Raw genomic sequence first — 19,592 nt, 5'->3', positions numbered from 1 at the left:
CATTGCCATGGCTCTTGACATGACCACCAAGATACAGTCCCAACTGAGCATAACAGGAGATGCAATCTGTTAGCCAACTAAATAGAGTCTGTTTGGCATCGGCCCAACCTATTCCTATCAAAAGAAATAAAAAGTTAGGTGGACTGTCTATGGGCTTCTGTCCATGCCAGGTAGAAGGCTAAGGCTCGCTTGAGGTCCAAACTGTGCAGTGCTCATTCACCTTGGGAAAGAATGTTGGCAGGATGATAGACTGGCTAAGATGGAAATCAGACATCACCTTAGGCAGGAACTTATGGTGCATACGTCAGACTACCCTGTCATAATAAAACTTAGTGTAAGATGGATAAAGTCACTAAGGTCTGCAGATCACTGACCCTGCGCACTGAGGTGACCACCACTAAAAATATGACCTTCTGGTTCAGGTACTTCAGGTCACAGGTGTGCAGCAGCTCAAAAGGAGCTTTCATCAGCTGAGCTAACACCACATTGAAGTCCCAAGACACAGCGGGAGGCCTAGGGGGAGGCTTCAATTGAAGAAGGTCCTGCATGAATCATACAACTATAGGTTGTACAGAGATGGGTATACCATCTACACCTTGGTGGTATGTGCATATTGCACTGAGATGAACTCTTAATGGAATTGGTCTTTAAGCCAGCTTCGTATAGGTGTAGAAGGTAATCATGCAGTTTTTGTGTGGGGCAGAAGAACGGATCTAGGGCCTTCTGCTTATATCACACAGAAAACCTCTTCCACTTCAGTCCATAGGACTTTCTAGTAGCCACCAGGACCCAAGACACATCCTCTGAAAGATTAAGCAGCTGCAGGATTAACCTCTCAATATCCAAGCTGTGAGCAAGACAGCCCAAAGGTTGGGATGCTGCAGCCTGCCTTGATCTTGCATGATGAGATCTGGGGAAGTCCCCAGACTGATCGGACTCTGGATGGACAGCTCCCGTAGGAGTGGAAACCAGACCTATCTCGGCCAAAGAGAGGCTATGAAGACCATAGTCCCCCTGTCCTTGCGAAGCTTCAAGAGACAGTCTTCGTCACTAAGGGAATCGGAGGATACACGTGCAGAAGACTCATGCCCCAATGATGGGCAAAGGTGTCAGAGGCTGATTTGCCATTTGACCTGTATAGGGAGCAGAAACGAGACACTTTCCTGTTGTAAGGTACTCGAACAGATCTACATCTGGGCTCCCCCAGAGGCAGAATACCTAATTCACTAACTCCAGGTCCAAGGACCTCTTGTGGGGTCTGAAGGCTCGACTCAGCCTGTCCGCTACCACGTTTTCTGTCCCGGCCAGGTACATGGCCCTGAGCATCAACCCGTGGGACAGGGACCACGACCAGATCTGGACTGCTTCCTGACACAGGAGGTATGGTCCCGTGCCTTCCCACTTGTTAACATACACATGGCTACCTGGTAATCAGTTTGGATCAGGACAACTTTGCTGGACAGCCGATCTCTGAAAGCCCGTAGTGCGTACCTGATTACCCAAAGCTCCAGGAAGTTGATTTGACAAAAGCATTATTTTTTTATTTTTATTTTTTTTTTATTATTTATGTTTTATATATGGAAACAGTTGTGATGGCCAGTCTGAATGATGGTATATAAGAGCTTACTAAATAAATATTTAGCGGACCAGAGACCCTGGTTACTGAGCCCAATCACATGAGCTCCCCACCGCAGGGTGGATGCATCCATGGTTAGGACAATTTGGGTAAGGAGACTTCAAAAAGAGATCCCCCGTTCCAGATTTGAAAGTACCTGCCACCAGGGCCGTAAGTCCCAGAGAGACAAGATGACTCAAATGCAATCCTGGAGGCTCTGAGTGGCCTGGCACCGCTGCAACCTCAGGCTCCATTATGTAAACATGCCAAAGGAGTGACATGGAAGGCAATATGGCCCAACAGCCTCAACATGTGCCAAACTGACACCTGCAATGGTCATCAAGGTGATGGCCCTCTGGTGAGGCAGGAAGGCCTTGGCCTGATCCATGTCTAGCAGGATTCCTATGAAGTCCAATTACAGTGACAGGCTGAGATGGGACTTTGGGTAGTTGAGAACGAACCCTAGTGACTCCACCGAAAGGGTCAAGCATATGGACATTGAGCTCTGCGCATATACAGATGAGCAAAGGGAGTAACATGGACCGTCGTGGCCATGTGTCCCAATAGGCGCAACATGTGGTGAGAGGAAATCTGTTGGCTCTGTTGGACTGCTCCCACAATGGAGACCAACATGAGCGCTCGATCTCGTGGAAAATATGCTCGGGCCTAAGCGGTGCCCAAGACAGCGCCAATGAAGTTCAATTGGCATGTCGGGTCTAGATGAGACTTTGGGTAGTTGACAATAAACCCCAGGGACTCTAACACCTGAATGGTCAAGCGCAGGGATTGTGCAGCCCCCTCCTGGGATGGGCTCTTGATGAGCCAATCATCCAGGTAGGGAAACACCTGCATGCCCAACTGGTGGAGATATGCCCCCACTACTGCCAGACCCTTGGTGAAGACTCGGGGGGGCAGAGGCCAGGCCAAACGGAAACATCCGGTCTTGAAAGTGTAGCTCGCCCACCACAAACCAGAAGTTCTTCCTGTAACTGCAGACGATCTCGATGTGGGCATAGGTGTCGGTGAGGCTGATGAAGCAAAGCCAATCTCCTCCCTGAAGGAGGGGAATCAGGGTGCCCAGAGAGACCATCTTGAACTTTTCTCTTTTTAGGAACCTGTTGAAGGCTCTCAAGTCTAGAATAGGACGGTGTCCCCCTGTTCTCTTTGGAATCAGAAAATATTTGGAGTAGAACCCTCACACCCCCTGGTTCAGTGGAACGGGCTCAACAGCCCTGGCAGCCATGAGGGTAGCAAGCTCCCTCAGAAGTATTTCTTGATGCGAGGACTGACCCTAGGATGGACAAGGGGGAGAGTCCGGAGGGACACCCAGTTGTACTTTCGACGAACAATTGACAGAACCCACTGGTCTGAGGTCACATTGGGCCAATGGTCCTGGAAAAAACACAGCCGGCCTCTGACCAGAGGGCCGCACATCAAAGAGATGGACAGTTGGCTTATGTGCCAATCAAAACCCTGTAGTGGGGCTAGACCTGGGTGTCAGCTGAGGTCTGGGGACCCGCGCTTGCCTGGGGTGGGCCCTAGAGCTTACCTACTGGGCATGCCCACGAGAAGCGGGAGGGTAGTATTTCCTCTGGCAGTAGAAGGGCTTCCTTGGGCCCTGACATGAGGACTTCCTAGCAGAGGGTGGTGTGTCTGAGGTACTTGCAGAGAGATACTGGAGAGTCTCAGCTTTGCCACAGCATCCCTCACCTTATCACCAAATAGGTTTTCCCCGGTACACACCAGGTCTGTGAGCTTCTCCTGAACCTCTCGCCGGAGATCAAATGCTCATAACCAGGCCTATCCTGGCTGCCACTACCCTAGCTGCCATTTCAAACAATTTGCAGGTGGAACGCACCTCATGTTTGCCACATTCCAGGCCTTGTTGGATAGCCACTGCAAAGGCGTCCTGCAGCTGTTGGGGCAGGCGCTCGGACAGTTCCTGGACTGTTTCCAGAGGTTCCGGGAATGCTGCATCATGTATAGCTGGTAGGAGGTGATACAGGCAACCAGCATGGTGCCCTGAAACACCTTCCTGCCCAGTGCGTCCAAAGCCCTATGCTCTCGGCCAGGAATACCTGGCTTTCTTTAAGGCAGACTCTACCACGATTGATTGGTGTGGGGCTGACACTTCTCGAATCCCAAGGCCTGCTGAACCAAATACACAGCATCAGCCTTTCTATTTACCAGAGGCACTAAGATGGGGTGTTCCCAAATTCTAAGGAGCAGCTCCTTGAATATGTCATGAATGGGAACAGCTACCACCTCCTTTGGGGTGTCCACAAACTGGAGAACCTCCAGCATCTTGTGTCTGGCATCATAGGTCATAAGGGGCGTCGTCATCATCACTGAGATCACACAAGGACCTCCGTGGAGGGACCCTTCTGTGATCCGGCGTCTTGGGCACTGCGGGCACTGAAGGCATTGAGGGCTCTGGGAGCGGTCCAGGCAACGCTGACCGTGGAACTGGGGGGCCATCGACGGTGCCTTCAGCTTCGAAGGCCCTTCCTCCTCCTCAGAACCCACAATGGGGACTGCACCGATAGGAGGAGGTAACGGTGACTGGTGGGGCATCGACGGCATCCAGGCCACTGGCATCGGCTGTGTGGGGAGAACGCCGAGAAGTAAGTCGAGGTGCTCCAGCAGCAGTGTCAAAATGGAAGGCATGGGCTCCGGCACTGGTGGAACTGGCGGCTCGATACCCTGCAGGGCTTGAAAACAGACAATTGCACTCTGCACTCCAACTCCTCCTCGAAGACTGACAATGTCAGGATGGCCTGAGGAGGAGGAGGCATAACCAGATCTTCCTCGGAGCCCCAAGGAAGATAGGCACCCCGGCACTGGAAGCAGTGGGGTACACCTTGGACTCCTGGGTTCGATGGAGGGTGGCACCTCCTCTCTGTTGGGTCACTTTGATGGCGCCGGCGCCGACCTGAGTCTGGTACTATGCAAAGACGGTAAAACATGACGATGTTTCTTGGACCTCCCACAGTGCAAGACCTGGTTTTTCCCTGGCACAGAGAGTGATGGAGACAATCCAGATGTCCTCAAGTGAGAAGAGATCGAAGGACGACAATCACCAGCACCACGCTCCACTGAAGGTCCCGGTGTCCATCAGCGCTCCACTGCCCTTCGGTGTCAATTGCCTTGACGCCATCAAGGGTTTTGATTTCTTCGACCCGAAGAGCTTCTCTATCTTATCCAGACAGGCATGCCGGCCCTTGGGAGTCATCTGATCATAGAACCAACACCCCCTAACGTTGTGTGATGCCCCCAGGCACAGGACACACACCTCGTGCAGGTCCGTGATGGACATAGTCCAAGGGCACTGGGGGCCCCAGCAAAAACCCGATGACGCCACAGATACACAAAAAAACGCCAATGAGTGGTCGATGGCCGTGGACCTCGAGGGCTTCGCCAACAGGGATCGACTACACAGTACGATGAGACTTATTGCGCCACCCAACTAACTAAGGCCAGGAGGAATCAAGAGGGACCTGGCATAGGAGTCGAAAAACCAACCGTAAAACATTTTCCACAGAAAAAACAGAGCATGAGCTCCACAACTGTGAGATGATAGCTCTGCGGAAGAGACTGAAGAGGGACCTCATGTGGATATTGGAATGCTGGGCATGTTCAGTGTGCCAGTCAAAGTTTCTAGAAACTCTGACATAAGTTTTCCGTGTTGGGCTCCATCTAACTATGTCACCCATGTGTGAAGATTATCATTCTGCTTGTCCTAGGAGAAAAGAAGCTACCAATCAGGGAAAAAAGGGCAATTTTATTTCCAATTTACTGTACAAAATCGCAAAAAAAATAAATAAAAAATAAAAAAAGTAATACCTTTTTATTGGATAAACTTAACAACTGGTTTAACTAATAAAGGGATTTTGACTCACAAAAGCTAATCAAGAAATGTGTTGCTAGTTCAATGAAAAGATATCACATTATATTTTTGTTGACCTTTATTTCTGTACATTCAAGTGGACTGACACAGCAAACCACAAATTTACTATATAGAAACTGAGCTGACACTATATAATCCTTTTCAGCATCACATTTAAAATTTAAAAGCTGACAACTTTGATTCTACTCACCTTGCTGTCCATCTGGCATAGTGACAATGATCGGTTGACCTATTCCACTGGTAGGGATTGCTGATTGTAGATTACCCAAATGAATGCCATCTGTAACTATAGTAATAACCTGCTGACCTCCAGAACTTACAACCTGTTGAATTGCACCATCCACAGATTCTGCAGTCACTACTTCTTCTGTTGCCACAACTGGTGAAAAAGTTGGAAAACATTTGGCTTTTGTAGACTTGGAAACAGCATTTTGAAAACAATTGAAACATTTCATAAGGTAAGTAAAATGGAACAGTATTTCTTCAAAGGAAACTGCACTGTACACCTTCAAAAGGAAGGATTAATGCCTCGTAATAAAAATAACATATTTGTAGAAGTACCATCAAATGAGTGTTCAATATTCCATTAATTATTTAGTTTGATACATGTATTTGTAATTATGCATAACTATGATGCTAATAATACACGACAGAAAGAGAAATTACTACTTACCTGATAATTTCTTTTCCTCTAAGGAAGGCAAGCTAATCCACACCAGTGGGTTATGCCCCTCTACCAGCAGATGAAGATGGAGCAAAAGCTGATGTCATGGACATATAACCCCAACATCAGCCCACCAGTATTCTCTGGGAAAGCCAAACTGTGGACAAACTGGTTATATGAGAACATGATTATTAACAGTGAACCAGTCATGTTTTCACCCCATCGGGAACACAGAGCTCAGGCAAAAGCATTAACATGCACTAATCTCAGGGGCCGATCATTTTACTTACCAGTCCTTATCTTATCAGGTATGTAGTAATTTCTCCTTCCTTTGCACTCAGGCAAGCTAATCCACCCAGGGAGGGAGGCTGCCCACAATGCAGTCAATATGGCATGCATGAATTCTGCGCCCTTCGGAGCCCGAATGTCCAAGCGGTAATGCTTGAGAATGTGTGCAAAGATCATGTTGCTGCTCGTGAAATCTTGTCAGGAGAGAATAACCAACTCTCCGCACACAATACCATTTGAGCACTAGCGGAATGTGCTTTAACTTATCTATTTATTTATTTATTTAACAGTTTTATATACCGAAATTCTTGTAAGGGTCTACAAATCAGTTCGGTTTACATTGAACAGAAACAGTGCTTCAGTAAATGAAAGCAATTACATTGAACATTGACAGAGCTTCAAATGTGAAACAATTACAAAGAACTAAAATAAAATATCTTATTAACCAAAAACAAGCAGAATAACATTTAACATTTGTACAGAAAACAATGTCTCAAAGAGCGTAAATATAATACATATGTGATCGCAGAGGCTTAGGTCTTGGACTAAGCAACAGAAAACTAGGGGTTGACGCTAATTTTTACGCTACTATCCTTATTTCCTTCCTCTCCCAGTTCTACAACCTTGTTTTATTGTAACTTTTGCTTCCGTTGCACTTGTTAAAAGAACAGTTTTTGCACCCCCTGTTATATGTAAACCGGCATGATATGATCTTATCATGAATGCCGGTATAGAAAAACCTTAAATAAAATAAATAAAAAATAAGGTATAGCACCAAAGAGAAAGAAACCTCGGTATCCGGGCTATAGCTGATCGTATTTCCATATCCCCTTGTTTACCTCCACCCTGGAGCAAAACCAACAGATTCAGAAATCTTCAAGTATCTCATCCAATGCCACTTGACATCCAATGCACGCAAAAAACAAGACCCACTCTCATCACAAACCCCCTCTAGCATGGGCTGGGAATAGAGTGACAAATGAAAGTTCCGAAACCACTTGCAGCAAGAAGGAAGGTATAACCCCAAGCTGTACCGCCCCCCGGACGCAGGCACAAAGACTGCTCATGGCAAAAAAGATCTCGCAGCCTGGAAACCCAATGTGTTGAACAGATTGCCACAAGAAAAAAACGAATTCAAGGCAAGTAGCTGCAAGTAACACCCACACAGTGGACAAAAGGTGGAACTCGCCAAAAAACAGTCAAAACCTGATGAAAGTCCTGCAGCGGCAATGGTAGCTGCACACGGGTCGAAAGCATTTAACTCCCATCAAGAACCGGGACACCTCTGGATAAGAAGATAATAGTCCACCGAAGACACGCCCGCCATAACAAGAGAGAGTTGCTATTTGAATCTTCAGGGTGGTAAAGATCAAGCCTGTAAGCAAATCTTCTAGCAAAAATTCCAAAAGTAAGGAATTTCTTGAGAGGATGAGGACCTCACTCTTCACACCACGCCTGGAAAATCTCAGACTCTAAAAGAGGCCAGAGAGATAAAACACTTTGTGGCCTGGAGCAAAGTGGAAATCACCGCAGAAGAATACCACACTTCAGCAACCGAACTCTCTCAAGGCCTAAGCTATAAAACAAAATAGACCTGGAACCTGGATTAGCACAGGTCTCAACAGCTTCTGTAGATCAGCAAACACGGCCTCCAGGGCCAATCTGTAGCAAGCCACATAAATATAATTACACCAGTGCCAACCATCTTCATATGACTTAAAGCAGGTACTCTTACATACTCCTGCAAAAAAAAACTTGTCCGGCTACAATAACACGGTTTCAACACGTAATTTATTGTATGATGTTTGTAACTTAGTGAGTTCACTTATTGCATTATTACACTTTTGCATCTTGATATATTCATGTATGTTAATGTTTTGCTAACCAGCAGATTCATTGCACTCTTTGTAACTCTTGATATTATGAACCGTGTCTTACATACAATATGGTACTGTTGTATTGCAATATTTTGTATTTCCTTGTTTAAAATCCAATAAAATATAAATTAAAAAAAAAGAAAGATCTATATCTACTATGCCTGTCTTAAGGATGTCTTTTTCTCATTTACCTCTTCTGTTCTCCACACACTGGTATCATGTTATTGTCACTCATATACCTGGCTTTCAAGCCCTTCCACTGACTTTGGGGTCTATTTACTAAGCTGTCCAGCAGGAAAACACTGCAGGGAAAAATGCCACAGTTTAGGAGCCCCAAATGGCCTTCATGCAATGAACCACGATCACTGAAAGGGCCTGAGCAGTCTGAAGATTTCCCCCTGCCCTAAGTAGTCCAGCAGTCTCAAGAGACTCACCCCACCCTCTGCAGCACCTAAGGTAGAAGTTGTGAGTGTCTGGCATAGGCCATTTCCCTTCTCTCCTAAACCTCTCTGCCTGGTGAAAGCTATTATTGTAGTTGGGTTTAAAAAAAGTTTAGACAAGTTCCTGGAAGAAAAAGTCCATAAACCATTATTAAGGTGGACTTGGAAATGCAATTCTTATCCCTGGGTTAAGCAGCATGGAATCTATCAACCTTTTGGGATCCTGCCAAGTACGTGTGACCTGGATTGGCCACTGTTGGAAACAGAATACTGGGCTTGATGGACTTTTGGTCTGACCTAGTATGGCAAATCTTATGTTCTATGTTCTAGTTCTTATGACTGCAGCTAGGTAGAGAATGCATCAAACTAAAAGCCTCATTTTCCAAGCCGCTCGCACATGATAAGGGACCTTTCGCACACGAAAAGTCCCTTATCACGTACGATACCAGGATGGGGGCGGAGTCGGGGCGGAGTCAGCCCCGGAAGAGGAGGAGTCGGGGCGTCACTGGGGCCGACTCTGCGCCGACGCCGCGGACAGCGAAAAGGTAGGTGCCTTTTCGCTGCCTATTTCGCTCCCAATAGCTACACCTCCTATGGTGGCGCTATTGGGTGCAAAACTGTCAGCGATCGCACCGCAACGGTGCAATCACTGCCAGCTAGCGCAGGCCCGCCCCCCCGTTCAGTCCCCCGCCCCTCATTTTCTAAAGTATCGCAGGCCTGCGATACTTTAGAAAATGAGGCCCTAAGTATAACATGGTAAAAATCTACTCTTCTTCACCTTTCATCACTCCAAATCACATTAATTCTTCACTAATGGTAACTGTGCTGTTCGTACGTATGACTGTGCATGTAAAACTATCCCCAAAACTCACCTCATTCCACAAACCTCTCCCCGAATTACTAGTGTCCCCTCTTACAGTGGTATAGTTAACTTTTTTGTGAGCCTCTATAGAGGAGCTCTCTCTCTCTCTCTCTCCAGCCCAAAATGCAATAAAGCCTGGTGCTATATTTATCGCAAAATGATGAATCTAGGCCTTAGCTGGATAAGTGCCCAAATATTGAGTTAGTTGGCTAAATGCATCTGAATATGGACCTCCTTGGTTTTTCTGAGTTCTGGAGAGAGCTTTTCCATCTTGGCACTGTTAGATGACATCACTTGTGTAGTGAATTACTGTCCTGCTTGTCCACAGAGAATAGTAATAATGTAAGTAAGTAACATCTCAGACTCTGTCTTCTCAAAGATATCTTTGGCAGTACCAACTTGCTGCAAGTCAAGCTGCTTATTGAAAGAAAATGTCACATGTCGTCTATATATACCATTCATAAAACATTTTCCCCCTAGACATAGAGGGAAAAATAAGCCCTCCTACTGAGAGCCCTATGTTGTATCATCTCAGGTGATATTTGCTCTTCAAACCATAATCAGGAAGAAAAGGACATCCAGATTTTGCCATATCTTATTTTACAGTTCAGTTCAATACAAAAGGAAAATTATGCTATTCAGAACCAGAAAATGTCATGGCACAAAAAGAAAGTAATCAGTAGCATAATCAGCAAGCATCTTACATCCATTCAACCTGTGCTGCCCTTTGATTTTTTTCAGGAGTCATCGCCATTCTAGCTGAAGGTTTTCCATCTACAGAACAGATTTCAAAACTCATCTAGGGAAAAAACTCATAACTCATCTAGGGAATGTCAGAGATCAGACAAAAGCTAGGCACAACTCAAGCTTTCATCTTTCCAATTAATTACACTATTATTTACAATGACTTGCATTAAATTAATTATGGCAATCACTGTCTTCTAAGATGTTTCAGCATAGATGTCACCACTCTGAGATATTACTCTGGAAATAAGCAAAACTCAGCAAAAACTGTTTATACATGAAAGTAAATTAGTACTTCAGTTAGCTTGAACAAAAGTATAAAATATATTGATGCACAAGAAAACAAATATCAAGACTTCAACCAACATGTGTATGTTTATTTTTGAAAGCACTTTCAGGACAGATTGCCACAGGATTAAAAAAAAATATGAAATGAAAACCCCCAAATATGAAATGAAAACCCCCAAAAATGAAGAGAGAAAAAATGAACTACCAGAAAGAAAGTAAAACAATATAAGAAAAAAAGCAACTGATATCTATCCAAAAATGACATTGCAGATACAGCAGGAAGGAGAAAGAATACATTTATGTAATTAATGTAAGCACTTGTGTGATTAACATTAGTCATAGCAAAGAAAGGCTAGAGATGGATCAAGCATGGTAAGTGTCATTTCAAGCATTTTTGATAGAAAATTAAAATAATGACATATCTGTCACACCAACTATTTGAAGTCATATGAACAGGAAAGTTAGGTTGAACAAAGGAATAGATGCCAATAGTCTTGAAAAAAACTTTATTAAAGTGGAGATATTCCTTTGTTCAACCTGACGGCTTTCATATATGAACAGGAAAGGCAAGAGGCAAAGCATTTGAAAGCAATACAAAATAAATTCATAAAAATCATTCCATAACATGGGGAGAGGGCCACAGCAGCAAAAGAAACTGAACATCGAACAGTGCACTATCAAAATTCTCTCCTCCCATTCGCAGCAAGGACTGTCATTTATTTGGCTTTTTGTTCAGACATTTATTCATCTGCCAATTTAAAAAAAAAAAAATGGAAGTAATTTTCAAAGGAATTACATGTGTAAATATAATATACTTTTGTAGCAATTTTCAAAAGTCCATTTACGTGCCTAAAGGGCACTCACGCAGATAAATCCTATGGACAAGTCAATGCCATATATTGTAGCAGTTTTAAACGTGTAAATCCTTTTTAAAATTATCCACAGAACAACCATATTTTATAAGCTGTCTGCCTCCGCATATAAATTGGGGTTATTACAGGTATATGTTATATTTTTTTATAAGCCTAAAATATACATGAATATGTTTATAAAATAAATACATTATGTATTTTCTTGCATTGGAAATATTCATGCAAACTGAAACATACACATGGACTTTCAGAGCAAAAATATGTGGTATTTTAAACTGTGCTGCTCCCACCACACAGGTTATAAAATACAACATTAATCACTGTGCATTCACTTTCATGTGTAAATGCTGTACCACGAATAGATTTGAAAAAGCTAGGCTCCATGTGAACATACTTTTAGGCGAAGAGGTATTTTGCTAGGGTTGGGACATGCACATACTTTATTTACGTAATTTCTCTTGGCAATACTACACACAATAAATAGCAGATGTACTCATATGAGAGTTTTGCCAGGATAATTTTCAAAGCAAACTTGCATTTAAGTCCATTTTAAAAATTAGTCTAACTTGGGAGCCTAACAGTCCACAAATTTATGCAGCCTGTTATAAAATTTGGCCCAAAACGGTGTTTACTGTTAAATCAATTGCCTTTTAATATTATTTAATATTTTTCATTATATGATGAATATTTGATGGTGTTTTATGGGTTTTAATGTTTGCCTAACATTGGTATATGTTTATCTTTGATGTTGTCTATATTTTAAGATTTTGATATTGATGTATTTTAATGGTTTATATTTTAACTGTAAATCACCTTGACATATTGCATGAAAGGTGATAAATCAGATTTAATAAACTAAACTAAATCTATCTACCAAACTCCAGTTATTAATATCTATGTTGTTAAATAAAGTAGCTGGGAGCAGCAATGTTATGGTGATATATTATTATTAATTACTTGTCAATATTAACTATCTCCAGTGCTTAATATTGCAATCCCTAGCAGGATTTTGGCAGAGGTGAGAGGGTTCAAAATTGGTTGAGTAACTGGTTAAATGGACTGGAAAATAGCCTCCAACTGGAAAAAAAATCCAGTAAAACAAAAACAAAAAAAAAAATTCCTAGATTCCCCTCTCTAATTCTTAACTGCGTTGTCCAAATAGATCTGACCGTTCTTCAAAACTCTCTCATCAGTCTCAGGATCTGGAATTCATTCCCTGGGATCCAGTAAGTTACTCCACACTTAGGTTTGGTGGGTCCAATTTGCAAGAATTTATTTTCATCTTTTGTGGAAATCAGCAATAGAAACAATGAGTTATGGGATTCTACAGCAGAGATAACACCCCACAAAAGCCAGGGAAATAAAAATAACTCTACTCCCTTACAGGAAAAGAAACAAAACCTCTTTAATTCTCGATAAGATTAGATATCCAGTCTATAATTTCATTCATAAACCACCAAGTCCATCAGACAAAGGAATATAGGGTGCCGCTCCACCTGCAGCTCTCCAGTAATTTCTGTCATCAGTATATGGTAGAGGTGCAAGACTGTGCAGCCCGAAAAGGTTTGGAACGAATTGCTCCTCAAGAGGTTCTTCTCAAGGAAACCAGGCATAAGAACCTAAGGCAGTACCTTTTAAACAGGCGTGCGGGTGCACATGTGCGCGCGTTTGTTGGCCTGCACCCAGGGATGTGGCCGTTTTATGACATACTTGCGTATATGCGTGTATGTTATAAAATGGGCTGACCGTGTGCACATGTGCGCAATTTTAAGTGGGCGTGTGCCTATGTGCACAAATGTCGCTTCTATCGCATAAGTGGGGGGGAAGGATTTTAAAAACCACACGCGCTGATGCCATTGCCAGTTTTACCAATTCGTTCCCAGTTCACCCAGTTAAGGGATAGGTGTTCCAAAACCCCCTAGTTTAATAGCATTCCTTCTCTTCAACCTTTAAAATCCTGCTGATCTGCCTAGATTTTTATGTTTTAATCGCTTACACGTCCTTCATAGCAGAAGTAAAGTTACACAGCAGGGGACCCCAGTTTGCACAAGTAGTTACAAGCTAATTTGAAGTTGAAATCCAGGAATGCCCATGTCCTACCCCTTTTTTTGGGAACTTTTCATTTGTGTGCGCAGCAGAAGTTACGCGCATCCTCAGGCGGCTTTTAAAATCCGCTTTGCATATGCTGGCCCAACATATTTGCATATCTCCCAGTTTTGGTGCGCATCAGGCTTTTAAAATTCACCTTTAAAAGGAGAGTCTGGGCACTCAATTACCCACTGCAATAACAGTAAGCCCTCTTCTGTTGCAGAAGAACAAGACGGCACTTTGCAGAATTTAGCAGAACCCTAGTAAAAGTTCTATTCCCTTAACTTCCAAAGGCAGATTCCTTGCTTTTTTTTTTAGACTCCTCTTCCCTTTTTGTAAACCATTGCTTCACAATTTTTCTAGAGGTATTTTGTTACATGTTGCTCACTACATAACTACAACCTTGAACTGCATAACCAATTACTCATAAATGAATACAGTATGGCTGCTCTTGCCAAGTAGGTTATGCTTAAATTTTTTAAAAAATTTGAAATCAGATTTCTGTGCTGAGCTCCATCCGATGTTGTCATTCATGTGTGAGGACTGCCATCTTGTTTGTCCTCAGAGATCTTCTTTAATAGCCTCCACAAGAAGCTGCTGGACCCAGCATAAACAGGCTCTAGGCACATAGCTGCTGCAACAGTCACCTGTTGGGTCAGCACAGAAACCTCCAAGGCTTGCTTGAGGAGAACCTCAATTCTCCTAACCTGCAAATCTTTCAGCAATTTGCCCTTTCTTCACTGGTTTTTCACATGACCACCAAGACCAATGCATCCACTTTTGGAAAATTATGCTTCTCCAGCTCCTCAGTGGCCAAGGAATACTGCTTGATTAGTGCTCTTCTTTAGACCTGCTTTTTGAGTATCTCTTGTCACAGCAATTAAGGCCTTCACTATCCAATATACAGGAAAATTCTTAGCAAGTTTCTGGATACCCTCCAAAACTGGATCCCCCTTGCCTTTGATGGGCTCTGCCTAATCTTCAGCTATGTCTAACTCTGCTAGGCCTGCATGACCATAGCAGGAATTTCTTCCCTCCTGAACAGCTGTACCACCAGCAGATCATCATCTGCTACAGGCAGCTCTTCCACCAACTCTCCCTCCAGTCACTGTCCACATCATCCCATCCCCTAGGATTTTCACTTATGTAGGTTTTATTTAAACTATTGTTTTAAGCATTTTATTTTATTATGGAATGTCAATTTTATTGTACTTTATATGTTTTTATTTAATTGTGTTTTATTTTATTGTTTTATGGCACGCTGAAATTTTGTATTAATGTATATAGCTTTGGTTACTGTTGTAAGAAATGTGATTAATCAAAAACTGCACTGAAATTGAAATCTGATCAAACACGAGTGAACTTGCATCCAGCTCCAATTCTGGTTCCCACCTGGGCCTCTTTGCTTGCACCAGAACACTGGACACCTCTGAGGGATGAATGAGTCAGGTACAGATGCTCCCAAAGACGCTATCTGCTTAAAATAGAATGTCTTGATGTATTAATAGCACAAATTCTGATGAAAATGGCATAGCAGAGGACTGGAAAAGAGAATCCTTTGCCATCTGGTCAGGAGCCTCCCCCCCCCCCCCCCCCCTCATCCCACAGTGCTCCAAACCCAAAGGAACAAGGACAGAGGGTCTAGGAAAACCCTCCCCCCCACCTGGCTGCCACTACTCAAAATGGCCTCTGTTCCCGCTCTTACAGGCTCCACTCTGGAGGAGGAGCCTGCATCAAGACTTAGTAATGGCAGCGAGCTCTGTACCAAAGAAGCCCTCCCAGCCAATATTTTCCTAAGAGCAGGTTTCCACTATAGCTTCAGCAGTCCAAACTTTGTCACCTCCAAGGCATGTGTGGCATAGGCCTGCAGTGCCAGAACTCCTGCAGTGGTCCTCACATGTAGAGCAGCGCTTCACAGGTTCAGTGGAAGACACCATCACCATGGGTAGGCCACTCTCAGGTGGCATCCTCCACACTGCTCAACAGGTCTCCCCCAATTGGGATCAGCTGTCACAGATGGGAATTGTGCCTTCAAAACACTCCGTCTCCCCCCCCACAAAGACAGTGAAAGTGGAAAAAGGCAGCTGTTTAAAACTCTAAATGTCTTTTTCCTTCCCTTTGTTTTAAATAAACTTTATTGCACTCCCAGTAGGAGCAGCTAACAGGCTAAGCTCCCTGCCCTCTTGTGCTTGTGTTCCCATGTGAGTGCTGCGTTGTAAACCCCTTAATCTGTTTGTGAGAGCTTAGGTTTAGCTAGCTAGTCAACTCTCCAGGAAGGCAGGCAGGTAACAAGCATTTATGATAAGCAAACATGTCTTCTCCATCAACACTCAGGGTTGAATGACATATGGGGAGCCCAAGCTGAGGGTTACGCTGGGTACCACTCACTGAGAGAATAACCTGGCTCCCCAATGGAAAATGGACTACAAGGTGAACAGATTATGCAAAACTTCCTGACCAAAGCTACTGTCTCCCTTTGTCCTATTATTTAGATAATAATGGGAATGTGAAGACATGCACAGATGACCAAGTCACAGCTTTGCAGAAATTTTTGATAGAGATGGCTCCAAGATGAGCAATGGAAGTTGCCATGGTCCTTATTTAATGGTCTTTAAATAAGTCTGTGATCTGGAGGCTAGCCACTGTATAGCAATGTGTGATGCAGCTTGCCAGCCAATTCAACAGAGTTTGTTTGGCCACTGTTTTGCCCATTCTATTGAGGTCATGAAATATGAAAAGTTGGGATGCCCATCGATGCAGCTAAATTCTTTGCAAGTAGTTAAGTTATAGCCATCTTACAAACCAATGATTGCAGGGCTTTCTCCCACTTGCGAGCATATGGTTTTGGAAAAAATGTTGTTAACACAATATTCTGATTGATGTGGAATGTAGATACAACTTTTGGAAGGAACTTTGGATGAGTACACAGCACCACCCTATTGTGAAAAGCCACAAGTAAGATCAGCAACTAAAAATATCACTTTCTATGTGAGAAACTTCAGTGGAATATAGTTCAAAGGTTCAAATAGATGTTTCATCTTCTGTGTAAGGTCAACACTGGGATTCCATGGAGCTACAGACTTTGAGACTGGAGACTTCAAATGCCACAGCCCTTTTATGAACTTTGAGACTAGAAGATGAGCTGAGATCAGCTTCCTGTCAACATAAGAGTGGCAAGCCAAATATCACTTAGGTGTATCTTCACAGAAGATGTACAAAGGCCTAAGAAAGACAGGGAGAAAAAGTTTTGAAGGAGATCAGGCAAACAGTTCTAGCGAAAACCAACTGACACTAAGTAAGGAATTTCTTCCACTTAAAAGCCTACAACATCCTAGTTGATGGTTTCCTCGCAGGGATCAAGATATCTTCTACCTCTTTGAGTAAAGCTATGGGGAGATCACTGAGCGCTCAATCTCCATGCTGTCAGGTTGAGATGAAGCAGCTAGGGATGATGTAGCGTCTTCCTGGTCAAGGGATGATGATGTGATTCCCTAATGAATGGAAAGATCAACAGAGAGCTGAATCAGATAGGAGAAGCATACTTGTCTGGGCCAGGCTGGAAAAATGAGTATCATTTCTGTTCAGTCCTATGTCACCTTCTGAATTGTTCTAGCTACTAATGAGAGCACTGATAACACATATAGCAGATCGACATTACATCTGAGCAGAAAGGTGTCTGGTACAAATCTGGACTCACTTGGAAGAATAAGGCAAAATTCTCAATCTTCTGACTGATCTCTGATACAAAGAGGTCTATGGACAACTGACCCCATTTCCTGATCCAATGGCCACTCATGAGGTTCTACTGAGACGATCCACCAGAGTGTTGGAAATACTTTGGAAGTATGTCACTTGAAGATAGGCTCCATGACTGACCTCCTGGCAAAGGATCCTTTTTTTCTTTGCCTTCTTTAGAACAGAATCCACTACCATCGACTGATGGGGCAGCTGAGCCACTCCAAACCCCAGGGACTGCTGTACTCTATATCTAAGATCTAGCTTTCTTGCAACTAGTGGGTAAGAAGCTTTATTCTTCCACATTCTAGTTTGAAGGATTTTATGGACCAGTAGGGCTACTGGCTCAGACTGAGTCTCTAAGACATGGAGATTGGGAAAGGCCATTAATGCACAATGTATCCATTAACTTTGAATATGAAAGATCCTCTGGTGGAGAAGAATGGATCAGGCAGGGGATCACTTGACCCTTCTTCTGAGTCCGACAAGGGCAGAATGCTTACCCAAGGTCCTGATGATACAGAGGGGAAATGAGCAAGGACCCTGATGATCTTGACAACATAAGTTTCTATGGATGGTGAGGACCTGCCCACTCCATGTTCCTCTTTGTCTCTCTGATATTGTAGATAGTGCCGACTCTTGAGGGCTAATCCCAAGAAGAGGTAGCTGCTGTTCCGAGATGGCAGCCCCTGGGTCTCTTACTTAAGGAATGGCACACATCACCTGGGATAGGACAGGATACAGAATCCTCTGCTCGTCACTGGCAGCCAAAGATGCAAAAAACACCTTAAACAAGTCCACCATTTGGTCTCCTGACTGATATCCCTATGGTGGTATGAGTGAAGAGGAGCTCCTGACGGAACCTCCTGGGTACAGATCGCTGAGGCCAGGAGTGATCAGGTGGAGCATTCGGGAGCTGGAGTTTCCAAAAACGATATTCTGGGCTGTGAGCCTCTCTCCAAAACCACTGAAAGGGTTTCCTTAGGCTTGCAGTCCAGGTAAAAGAGGTGGGAAGAGATGGTAACTTTTTAGCCAAAAATGATGAGGGGCAGTATTGCATCACCTTCTGGTCCAACTCCTGTCGGTAACTTCCTTGTGCTAATTGCACTGAGGATAATCCCGCCAATGCCTTGTACTTCAGTATCGATGGTGCCACTGTAACGGGAGTATTTGTTGATGGCCAGGATCTTCTGTGCTGATGGCGCTGACCACACTGACCGATTATGCTTTGTCGGCACCAACTATACACAGATCCAGTGCTTGGATGACACCAAGTCCTTTGGCTTCAATAGCATCAAACCTGAGTGTACTGCCTTCACTGAGAACTTCATCTGGAGACAGAGAGCTACTGTTTGGTCGGTGCACTGGGATCCCATGCTGATGTTCCTGAGGAGTCCCGTGTCTACTTCTTGAGCTCCACTTGAGCCGAAGAATCTGAGGCGCGATACTTCCAGGAACCACTCAGTCACAATGCAGTTGGGTAGGCTCTGCTAGATTCACCCCTTGTGGAGTCCACAGATGAGAATAGGTGCTCCAAGAAACCCTAGAGCTCGGCCATCTTGAAGGCCCTGTTCTTTTGAGTTCTGGGGGACTTCCCGCTACAATTGTAGCAACTGAAGGAGATATGATATGACCGCAGCAACCTGTAGCACGGGTCGTGTCTGTTGGTAAGAGACATTTTGTGCCCAAGATGCAATCTTTGAAGCTGCTGATTGCAGGCTTTTTGGACCTGGGCATCTTTCCTCTTTTCCTTATATTTATCTTTTTTTGATAGCACTGAAAAGTGCTGTTGAGGGACTGCCAAGGCAGCATAAGAGAAAAAGGAGGGGTGAAAAACCCCCACAAAAGTGATTAATTCCAAGAAAAGGAAGAGGTGAAAACTGACTGAGGGGCTCACGAGGCAGCCCTCACATGGGGACTCCCGCACATGCTCATTAGGGCAAAAGCTCTACTGAACTCAGAAAAAGATGTCTGTTAGGCATTGTGTGATAATGTCACCCATGTCATCAGCCCCGTTTGTTGATGGAGAAATTAAATTTAGCTCCAAGAGAAAGGCTCTGGACATATCCCTCTCCTCCTTAATGATTAGTCAGAGGCTGAAAAAATACAGCTTTCACTATACTAGTAAAGTTCTGGCATACTTTGGGCTGAGCATGCCAGAGCTATCTTGAGTATTTTTCATTAAGTGAACTGCTAAGAAGCTGCAACCTAC

At 43.9% G+C, this 19,592-nt stretch overlaps 1 protein-coding gene across 3 annotated transcripts in view; it reads right to left on the bottom strand.

The window, feature by feature from the left end:
• GABPB1 (GA binding protein transcription factor subunit beta 1) overlaps positions 1–19,592 on the bottom strand; it is a 92,822-nt gene that overhangs the window by 21,758 nt on the left and 51,472 nt on the right. For all 3 annotated transcript variants that reach the window (XM_029575705.1, XM_029575707.1, XM_029575706.1), the window contains one exon: positions 5,713–5,901. In XM_029575705.1, the coding sequence (XP_029431565.1) occupies positions 5,713–5,901 (189 nt within the window). The remainder of the gene's footprint in view (positions 1–5,712; positions 5,902–19,592) is intronic.

The sequence above is a fragment of the Rhinatrema bivittatum genome, chromosome 13, assembly GCF_901001135.1.
Source record: "Rhinatrema bivittatum chromosome 13, aRhiBiv1.1, whole genome shotgun sequence".
Lineage (NCBI taxonomy): Eukaryota > Metazoa > Chordata > Amphibia > Gymnophiona > Rhinatrematidae > Rhinatrema > Rhinatrema bivittatum.
The sequence above is the reverse complement of the archived record's forward strand: the minus strand, read 5'-3'. Positions and strand labels throughout refer to the sequence as shown.